At 34.5% G+C, this 10676-nt stretch overlaps 2 protein-coding genes across 5 annotated transcripts; one reads left to right on the top strand and one right to left on the bottom strand.

The window, feature by feature from the left end:
• The first annotated feature begins 39 nt into the window (after positions 1-39).
• Positions 40-7443, top strand: LOC139993093 (uncharacterized). 4 transcript variants are annotated; one of them, XM_072014508.1, is made up of 6 exons: positions 40-435; positions 778-817; positions 1064-1181; positions 1521-1964; positions 2046-2254; positions 2331-7443. In XM_072014508.1, the coding sequence occupies exons 2-6, from the start codon at positions 781-783 to the stop codon at positions 5192-5194; spliced, it is 3672 nt and encodes a 1223-aa protein (XP_071870609.1). In that variant the 5' UTR covers positions 40-435; positions 778-780; the 3' UTR covers positions 5195-7443. The 4 variants fall into 4 exon arrangements, with proteins under 4 accessions (XP_071870609.1, XP_071870611.1, XP_071870610.1 ...); XM_072014510.1 differs by lacking the exon at positions 778-817 and having other exon boundaries at positions 1068-1181; XM_072014509.1 differs by lacking the exon at positions 778-817.
• On the bottom strand, positions 6478-10657 carry LOC139993096 (sodium-independent sulfate anion transporter). Its single transcript, XM_072014519.1, has 9 exons — positions 9615-10657; positions 9343-9497; positions 8615-8912; positions 8152-8464; positions 7913-8074; positions 7704-7844; positions 7382-7527; positions 7100-7291; positions 6478-6815 (listed from the first exon to the last, which is right to left on the bottom strand). Exons 1-9 carry the CDS (start codon positions 9747-9749, stop codon positions 6552-6554), a joined length of 1806 nt encoding a protein of 601 aa, XP_071870620.1. The 5' UTR covers positions 9750-10657; the 3' UTR covers positions 6478-6551.
• Positions 10658-10676: the final 19 nt, after the last annotated feature.

The raw sequence follows: 10676 nt of genomic DNA, 5'->3' as shown, positions 1-10676 counted from the left end.
GACTGCATTTCTACTGCAGTCGGTAATTTAGGAAGAACAAGTTAGGCTTGTCGTTTCATCGAGTGACAACCAATAAATTTCCAGTGTTTCGAAACGTCCTTCGAGGGGGGCATTATTTGAATTTCGAAAGCTTATTACGATTCTAAAATAACAAATTTTTCACATATACGATAATTATTATTAAGATAATCGAACGTCGTAGTATCGAAAAAATATGTACAATGAAAGGGCTATATAAACGAGACTTTTTTCTTATTCACTTTGAAAATTTTTCTTTCGTTTGCATTTACGCATCCTCCTGTCCATCAGTATTATGGCGTCCTTTACTGTGGTCGGTTGTTCCTCCTAATATCTGTAAATTAAGTGGAAGAAAAACTTACGCTGCTGAAATTTCTGGTTTAATGCTTTGGTTGCCATCAGAAGATTAATTATACGGTAACCGGATAATTATCATTATCGTAGATGTAACCATCACATTATTTCCAAGTTTAACATTTAGATTGATGTCGTACCTATTCGATTTCAATTGCGTCGTAATTGTATTTATTGTAATTGTTTTTGATGTTCGCGTTAATTATGTATAACATGCGTTTGATACAAATTCATTGACCAAAGTGATTGTAATTTTTATCGTGTTTTTTGTATGTTGTCCTTAGGATAATTTCAGAACTTTATGTGAAGTAACATATTATATCGAACGATTATTTTTTTGTTGTTTATTACTTCAAATTTGCTACTGATCTTAGGTCATTTAGCGAATATAATTTGTGTCAGTAGGACATGCGGGAAGGTATCGCCCATTGGCGATTCATTAGAGGTATAATGTGTTTAACTATTTACTCTACATATATTTTATTTTTAATATTTTGCATCGTCCTATTATTTTGTTTCACAGTATTATTGATTGTGACTACCTACGTTCAATATTGAGATCGTACCTGTTATTCATATATCATTTACAATCTTATGAGCATGTATTCCTTTAATCTGAATTCTGAATAAAATAATGTATTATTTTTTTGTCAAGAATTATATTTTGTTTTTGTAACTAAATTTGTAATAGGTAGAATGGATTCCACTGATACAGATTTAGAAAAGAAATTTCATACAGAGCAGATGGCCTTAATCGGCAAGATGCATAATATGCAGTGGCTAAAAAGTAATTCTCAGTTATCAGGCCAGTACGTTTATATCTATTTTATATATTTTGGTTTATTTAGGTTTTCTTTATTTCTATATCATTTCATATTATTACTTTAATGGTTATTAATATACCTTTTATTGTAAAAACTTTAATAAAATATATCTAAACAAGTGGGATGTTTTCTATTAATGTTATATTTAATTATACCGTTGAGTGCTATTGTGATGTCCTTTGTTATACAATTAAAATTATAACCTTGCAAGCAAGTGATATTAATCAATAGTAGAATCTTTTATATCCAAAGAAAACATAAAATATTAGGAAATTATTCATAACCGTATTTCCTAATGTTCTGTATTCATCTTTTATATTATAGCATAAAGGCACTTCCAGATGGAAAAGAAACAGTAAATAACACACTCAAAAGTAAAGTAAATGAAGGAACACAAGAAAAAACTGAAGTTGTCTCAACTAACACTCTTTCAAACAGTCCTGAATTAAATAAGATTGATTCTATTTTAAATAAAGATATTAATGAGAACAATAATACTCTAAGCAAAGATACATCTCAATCACCTTTACAAACTGCTGATTTTTCTCAAAAAGATATGGAGACTGTTTGGAACAAAGATGTTAATGTAACTAATACACTATTTCCAAATTCGCAATCTTTGGTAATGCAAAGACTGGATGAACAGGAGGAGGTGATCAATACGTCTTTGACAGAGGATATTGTTACAGTTCAATTAGAGCAATTTAGACTTAATGAAGAGGAAAATAATAAATCTGACAAATTACATAATGAAGCTGATAGCAAATGGTATGTAACAGATTAATTTAAGAACTTATTTTCTTTATTGTGAATTTCTCTATGTTGTATCTGTATTATTTATGTAATCAGGGATAATAGTCAGCATAATATATCTAACTTACCAAAATCAGACAGTCATATGGATAATCAAGTAAACTCAAAGCAGTGTCATGATAACAACAATAATAATGAAAAATCTAAAAGTCAGTCACCATTGGACACAAAGACAAGTATACAAAAGACAACTCAAAAAATTAATACTAAAAGATTAAATGATCAAAAGATTAAAAAACAATCAGGTGAGAATAAAATTCCTTAAACTGACCAGAATATCATTGTAAGGAATTTGCAGTAAAAAATGTCTTCTGCTTGCAGGCTCTTTGAAAGAATCTTGGACTCCTTCGAAACAGACTTCTAAATCTAAGGATGACTTATTAAATTTATGTAATGATAATATAACTTCAACTTCTATGGATTCAAAAAAGGTAGCTGTAGGGACAACTCCTAAGCTTAACGATAAATATAGCAAAGTCAATAGTTACAATAAAAATTTAATCACGGGAAAAGGAGCACGAATGAAGGAGCAACAGTTTTTTAAACAACATTTTTCTACATATAATGATAGTGGTAATAAAAGCCGATCCATAGAGGGATTAGATGAGAAAAGTAAATCTGTTGCAACAAAATTAAAACCAAGTAAAAATGAATCAGACAAAAAAAATAATGAAATAGATGAGATAAAAAAATGTCATAAGATTCATGTAACACGTACTCAATCATATAATGTCCACTATAATAGAAATAAATCTTTAATAAAGTCACAGCAACGATATTCAAAAAATGCAACTAAGCCAGAAGAAAATGGTTATATTAATAATTCATCTGGCTTTAATAACAGTATTAACGTGTCTAATTCAGCTGAGAACGTATCAAGAAAGAAGTGCGAAACTCAACAACCTTTAGTAAATAAACAAATTAGCAGTATACAATCCAATCAGAATGTTTCTGGAAAAGGTACAAAGAATTCAAGTATTACAGAATGCAATATAAATGAAAGAAGTTTAATAAAGACAAATTCAGTATCAAACAAACGAAGTTACGCAAATTTAACTAATGCAAAGAACAGCAATGAAAGAAATATTAAAGATGATCAGGCATACAATCAGAAATTTAAGAAAGATTCTAATATTTATAGGCGATCTTCCGGTATATTTCAGACGCTTATCAAGGATGTAAATGGGAAAATGAAAACAGATGATCATAAAAGGAATATTACAGATAATAACTTAACAAAAGATTATAGAGTAAATCGTATTAATTCAGCAGATACAAAGATGCGTTCTCAATCTGAAGGCTCAAAGATAACTGTATACTCACATAAGACAAGTAACGGTGCTAGTAATATAAAGACTGATGCATTAGATTCACCTGCTATAAATAATGTACAGTCTATAAAATCATTAAATTGTTTTCCAAGTAGTACCAAAGATTGCACAAGTATATATACATCATGTCATACACCACAAGAATCACAGATTTCACAGGCTTCTTGTAATGAAACTGAAGTACAATTTGTGAAGACTGAACAAGAAGATACTAGTAATAATAATAGCAATAATAAAACAAGTACTAGTAATTCAGAAACGAAATCAGTTAAATTTTTAGATAACATTCAGGAATTTAATATGGCACATCATTCTGTAACATCATATTCTGATAATTCTATGCATCAAAGCAAGCCTCCAGCAAATTCATTTTATTCTGATTTACAAAATACACCACATACAAATAATGCTCAACAAATTGAAAACCACCAAAATGTACAAAATAGGAGTTATTTCGATAATAATAATGCTCAATATAATAATACAACCACCAGCAGTCAAAATAACGAACGAGACTTACATCTTATGGATTTAGTGCATCAAAAACCAGAACAAACATCGCATATGTCACCACAAAGCATATTGTCACAGAATAATTCTAATCCAGCTATCGTTATGGGAAATGGGTTGCCCTATCAAAATATGCCTGCTGTCTATCTAAATCAGTATAATAATGCACAAACTGTACCAAGAAAAACAGCTGACAGTACAATCATCCCTCAAAATATATTAATTCCAAGTACCTCTTCTTACAGTATAGAAAACCAAAACATGTTGCAAACTGATCCTTCTAATATTCTGATGCATAATACTCAAACGTCAGTTCTACCACCATCAGGTTTTCATAATCATCCCATAACTACACAGCATAATCAGTGGAATTTGCCTCTTCCAGATATGTTTCTTTTTGGAAATGTGATAAATCCCGCCCATTCTTTGAACATCCCAATTCAGAATTCCAGACACATGTGCAACGCGGATTTCAACAACATCCAACAAACGAGTTACTTGCAACATCCGTTATTTTATGTCCCACCAATGTGTATGCAAAGCTGGAATCCAATGATACAGTATCCAGCACGATTATTCCAAAATCCTCCGTATAGCAATTGCACCACATTTCCAAATCAAGCATTACCACCGAACAATTTGACGGATTCTATGAATTGTCCTGTATCGACGTCCGTGCAGAGCAACCTATATAAACATTTCCAGCCGATGCAACCTCTGGAAAATGCTCCGAGCTTTTCTGTCCCTGTAAAACTTGACAATTATATGCAAGGTTGTAAAACGAACAGTGTCAGAATGAAGGCTAATACTATGGATGTTCACATAAGAGCTAGTCAATATCGAACACCTGTGCCAAATGAGTATCAAAATTGTTCTCAAGATAGTCAGCTAATGGTACCGTTCTCATACGCAGTTACAATGGATCCTATTGCGAAGAATGGTCCATCGAATATGCACATGCAGGTGAATCAGAAATACGAGCCACGCGCTTTTAATTCTACCAGTTATCAAAGAATTCCAGAGACTTGCCCTACGTACCACAATAATCAGGACTCTAACAACAGGAAGGATGACGTATCGAAAAATAATTCCGAATGTATACCACCTATGGTATCACCAAAAGAATGTATGTATTACGGAATTAATTATTCGCGGAAGACTGATACTATGCAAAATTCATCCATACAGTCGGATATGAAATCCGCGACTTACAACATGCACGCTGTTAACGCGCAGCATTACATCCCTCATTTTCAAAAAAATACCACTTACCACGCATCTTCGAAAGAGCTTTCAACCAGGCTAAACACGGGGCGTAACATGCGCAAAACAATGGATCAGTAAGCCTAGAAAAACGGTGAATAGTACCATGCATATACATTTATTTCTTGTTTTCGATAGATAATTACAGTTATGCGGTACAAAAAAGGCGGTTGCACATTTACCTTACGATTTTTCATCTGTTTGTATCATCGTTATCTTTATATATGTATATGTATGTACATGTATGTATATCGTACAAGTCAGTTTTTTAATTAATCTAGATATAATATCACATACATCGTATTAGATGTCACGCACTATTAGAAGATAGTTTTCAAAGTTGAGAAGCTTTAAAAAGAAGTTTATATGATACTGCCATTTGTTGGAAATATTACGCGATAGTTCATCTTGTTTCCTAATGTAACAGTGTGAAAGTAGCAAATCTATTTTCTAGATTTCCTTCAGATATTTATATCCACCATGATTATTAGACATTGATGTTACTCGTTACTTGGATTCTATGTACTTTTAAAACAATAATCAAGCGCTTGTTACGAGACGTTTCACGTCGTGTAATTGGCGCGATACACGATGTGTAATTAGATGCAAATTTGCAAAACATTTTTTAAGTTCCTACTATCGAAAGTATTATGGCGACTTAGGGTTTAGTTCGCATTACAAATATTTTCGTTCTTTCCTTTTCTTCTTGAATTCGATTCCTTGGTAGGTACATGTGATATCGTTACGATGATAATTTATGCTCTAATTGGTTACAGTGTTAAATAATTTCGTTTTTACGACCTAATATCGGCAAATAATTTTCTTTACTTCATTGTTTCTTTCTGTGTTATTTGGAGGCAAAGAGTTTTATAATATATATATATTTTTGTTTAAATATTGCTTATATTGTTAAGAAATATCATATAGTTTATTTTTCGAGGACTTACAAGTTTTTACAAAATAAAACGTAAACTTGCCATATTTGGTAGATGTTATATATATATATATAAATATATTATAATCCCTCGACATATTCTGATATGCATTTATAACCACAGTATTATTCTTTCATCTGTATTATGAAATGCACGTGTCAATAGAATCTCTTTGAAATAGATAAAATGAAGTAATTTCTGATGAATTATATCATTGCTGGTCGATTCGTATATCTTTATAAAAAGTTAAAAAAAAAAAACTTGCGAATTATCATACAATTCATATATACATCATAAACATGCGTTAATGTTCATTACGATTTTATACGATATCGTTGATAGTCTTACAATTCAATTTCAATATTATATTATATATATATATATATTAAAAAAACAAAAAAGGAACAAAAAAAGAGGAGCCTGTAGAAATTACAAATATTTTGTTGAAGATCTAATTATCGGTATCTCTATTTAATTTTCATGCCTTAAATTTAGAGTTCGTTTCAGAGCTTCGTACTCGTTAGTTCACTTCTCGTGGCACTGATAGTTATCCCATTCGACATATCTATTACTTCTGCACTAATTTCTTTAGCTACTTTGGTCGTGCTCAATTCTTTCAAAATAGCTACGAGCTCGGCATCGGTATTGACCACATCGATCATTTCTTTGGAGAGTGATTGGATACTTCGTACGATTTCCTTGGACGGTCGTAGCAATATCAAGAAATGATTCTGTTCCTTAAAGTCTCTCATTACCATATTTAATCCCTGTAAATGTTACAAATCAGGAATTTGAACAAATTAACGAATTGTGTTCAAATCTGTCCTAGATCTTACATCTTTGAGCGATTGTTGAGCAATCGAGTTATATCTTTTCTCCATTATTATCGTAATATAAAAATCTCTGCTATTTTCTCTGTAAACGCGATTAAGAAAAAAGAAAAAAAAATATCTTTTTGTAAGAAGGATGTGAAAGAAACGAGAGAAGGAGGCTCGAAGAAGTAAAATCCAGGCCAAATTCGTAATCCGCTATTTCAGATTGTTATACATACATGCGCCGCAGTGAAATCAATTTTATCGATGTGCTTGCAGTCTAGTACGACGATTTTCGTGTTCTTGAAGTTTTTCAGTAATTTATGATGATCATTAGCTAAGTTCTCTAACAGGTATATCCTCAGGTAATCCACCGCTGGGAACAGCAACCCGGCGCTGGGACGCACGAGGATGTAATTTAACGTAGGAGTCTGCGGTGAGAAAGAAAATAAAATGGGGATATTTTTAAAACAATAGCAATCTCTTTATCAAGTCTTTGTCTATCATTGTTATGTACTTACATTTCTGTATTCGATATATATTGTCGGCCTGGCGTTGAAATAAATTAATATTGCCAGATCAATTGCCACTCCTATTAAAATTCCCAATTCAACACCGGCGAATAAACATGCGAAGAATGTTGTGAAAGTCGGGATCAGATCTCGTTCTGGAATCACATTTCTGAATCAGTATATTTTTAAACGGTTTATAACGATGTTATCAACATTCTCCGAATGACCTCGATATAGCTCTGTAAGCTTTCATCCCATTGTAAGTTACGATTCTACTAATTTCATTTATTATTATTATTTTATATTAAGTTTGAGTGATTTTTTTACTCACTGCTGCATTTCCAAATAGGTCGTATCATTTTCACCTCGACCATGAATATTACCGCACAAACTATCACGGAACTTAAGGTCGCTCTTGGAATGTAATAGAAATACGGTGTGAATAAGCTCAGAGCAAGAATGACTAGAATACCTATAATGGAAACCTAATTTGCATCACATATTCACGAACGTTTATAACCGTGAACGTTTCATTATTACCTGTGTAGATACCGCCCAAGGGCGTCCTTACGCCGGAAGCATCGTTCACGGCGCTTCTGGAAAACGAACCAGTGACCGGCATGGAATTGAAAAATGATCCAACAACGTTGCACAGACCCAAAGTTAACATCTCCTGAGTAGCATCGAGCGACTTTCCTCGTGCTTTTGTTAAAAATATAATTAGCGTTTCGAAGAGTGTCGAGAGCTATCGGAAAATGAAATATCGCTTGGAAACTTACAAAACGCCTTCGCGATGGCAACATTCCCAATGATCGAGATCAAAGGAACGATTATAATACCGGTACCTAAATTTTTGCACATATCGAGGAAAGTTACGGTTTGATTTCCAACGTTTATCGAGAAAGGTGGTGGAGTAATGGAGGGTAGTCCGGCCTCGACGTGACCTGTAAGAATGAAAGGTGCTCCACCGCGATTTTCGAAGACGTACGACGCCACGGCGCATAGAATTACGACGAGGGCGTTTCTACCAGTTCCAAGGAACCAGATCAGTTTGCTTAAAATTTTATTCGAGACCTTGGCATCTTTGAGTATCTGGAACGAGAAGGAAATAAAAAGGAGTTGTATGAGTATGTACGACTGGCTCGTTTTTCTCGTTGATTTTCTATCTTCTTTTTTCCTTTTTTACGTATTCATAGCGCACACGAACTCGTTTTGCTAGTGATAGAGTCCATGGTGAATTACCTTCAAGGTTAATAGAATTAGAATGCAGCAGCAAGACAAGATCAGGTCAGGGATTCTGGTCCGGTGGATGTTGTTAACCAATTCCCGCCAAATCTCGATGAAACTTTCCCCGTGTATCTTCAAGCCTAGTAAACTCTTGATTTGACTGCAGGCGATAATTAGACTGGCGGCTGACGTGAATCCCGATACGACAGGTATGGAAACAAACTCCACCAGAAATCCCAGTCGAAGGATTCCGAGAACTATCGTAACGCTCCCTGACAAGAAACACAGGAGGATAGCGTACTCGGGAATACCTCTGAAATAACATAAGAGCAGCAATATTAAACGTTCGAACACAAACGAACCGTGATTGCCAAAGCTACAGAAGTAATTTGGGGCCTCGCGTTTCCGGGATTAAAGAGTAAGAGCTCTTGAAGTGAAAGGCTATTCGTCAAAAGTTCCAAGTATTTTTAAACGTGATTCGTATGATAAAAGGCGGTACAACATTATTAAAGTAGGTGGATCTCAAGACTAAGGCTGAAAGGAAGTCGAAGTAAGATAACTGCGTTTCAAAGGATAACAGCATCTTTTCAGTCGTTATTATATTATATGATGGCTCCAATTGTCTGCTATGATATACGCAAATTCAACCATTGTGTTAGTCAATTGAGATGGTTCATTCACAGGCTTGAATCTTAAATTAAGTCTAAAGGAATAATGTTTCCGCGAGAACGTGAACAGCTTACCTCGCGTATGTGTATGTTAGCAAAGAGATCAATGCAGTTGGTCCAATATTAACTTCTCGGCAGGTACCAAAAATTATGTAAACAAAACTACCAGCAAACGCGCTGTAAAGACCATATTGCGGTGTCAGACCTGCCAATCCAGCGTACGCGATCGCCTGAAATTATATCAAACTTGTTCGAATCGGATCGGTTATGGGATTATGAAATAGACATCGCAAAACTTTGATAAGACTTTAATTTACGACGATAAGATCATGAGTTTTGGGAAATACCTGTGGTATCAGGGTCAGGCCCACCGTGAAACCCGCAACCAGATCACCCAATGCATCCTTTGTTCTGTACAGGGGTAGCCAATTCAGAACAGGAATTCTGTTCTTCAATAACTTTTTGAAACTGAATCCAGTCATGTCACTAAAATTTTCTTCACCTCAGCCAGTCTTTCTTTGACCTGAACCAAACAATTTCAGCACATTTTAACTTGGAATCCTGAAAACACGACACACTCCGGTGACTCGATTTGAATGACAGACCACGACGAAGGAAGAACTTTGAGTTTGAGCTTCAATCGACTCTCCGTCGTACTCCATCGGCGTGTCTTCTTGCTATGCGAGCTGCATCGTCTCATTAATTGAACGCGTACCCCCTTTCCATTCAACGTCGACGAAATGAGCCGGCAATTAACGGATCTTCGAGTGACAATTAGTGAGTATAGCAAACGGTTTGACGTGCGAGGACACGATTTACAATCACCTGACCGATGCTCACGTGAAAACGTTTAAGCACGTGATTCACCAATTTCTTCATCTAACAGTTACCACGAATGTGCCACCTTAGTATTTTACTACGCTGTTCTTCATGATCTTTTATTTCAGTTTCACTTTTCTCTGTCACTGACAACGTATCGCGATAAGTGGTTCGCCATAAAATGCGAAAAAAAAAAAAAAAAAAGAAAATGGATATCGATGGATGGAACGTTTCTTAGACGGAAGAAACCTACCGATTAATGTATCGTCTTGTACCTGTTCTGTACACTGATTGAATCTACAGCTGTTTCACACGTGCCTGATTCTCCCACCATTGTAGTCTGGAACTGCCGATACGTCCGTCAGAATTTGAACGCATGCGTCGATCCTTCTCTAAATTGTCACTGGGTTTGGCAAACGCAGATTGTCGCTAATTTACCTAACAAATGTTGGGCGTTTTTCCCATCGCCCTATATCCGGATTTTCAGCATTCTTTTGAGCTTCCCGTTGGTTGTTCTCCATTCGGATAATCATTCGCTCTTCTCTTTATTTTTTGAACTAGTCCTTTTGGCACACATCCTGTATTTTATA

The sequence above is a fragment of the Bombus fervidus genome, chromosome 12 (assembly GCF_041682495.2).
Source record: "Bombus fervidus isolate BK054 chromosome 12, iyBomFerv1, whole genome shotgun sequence".
Lineage (NCBI taxonomy): Eukaryota > Metazoa > Arthropoda > Insecta > Hymenoptera > Apidae > Bombus > Bombus fervidus.
The sequence above is the reverse complement of the archived record's forward strand: the minus strand, read 5'-3'. Positions and strand labels throughout refer to the sequence as shown.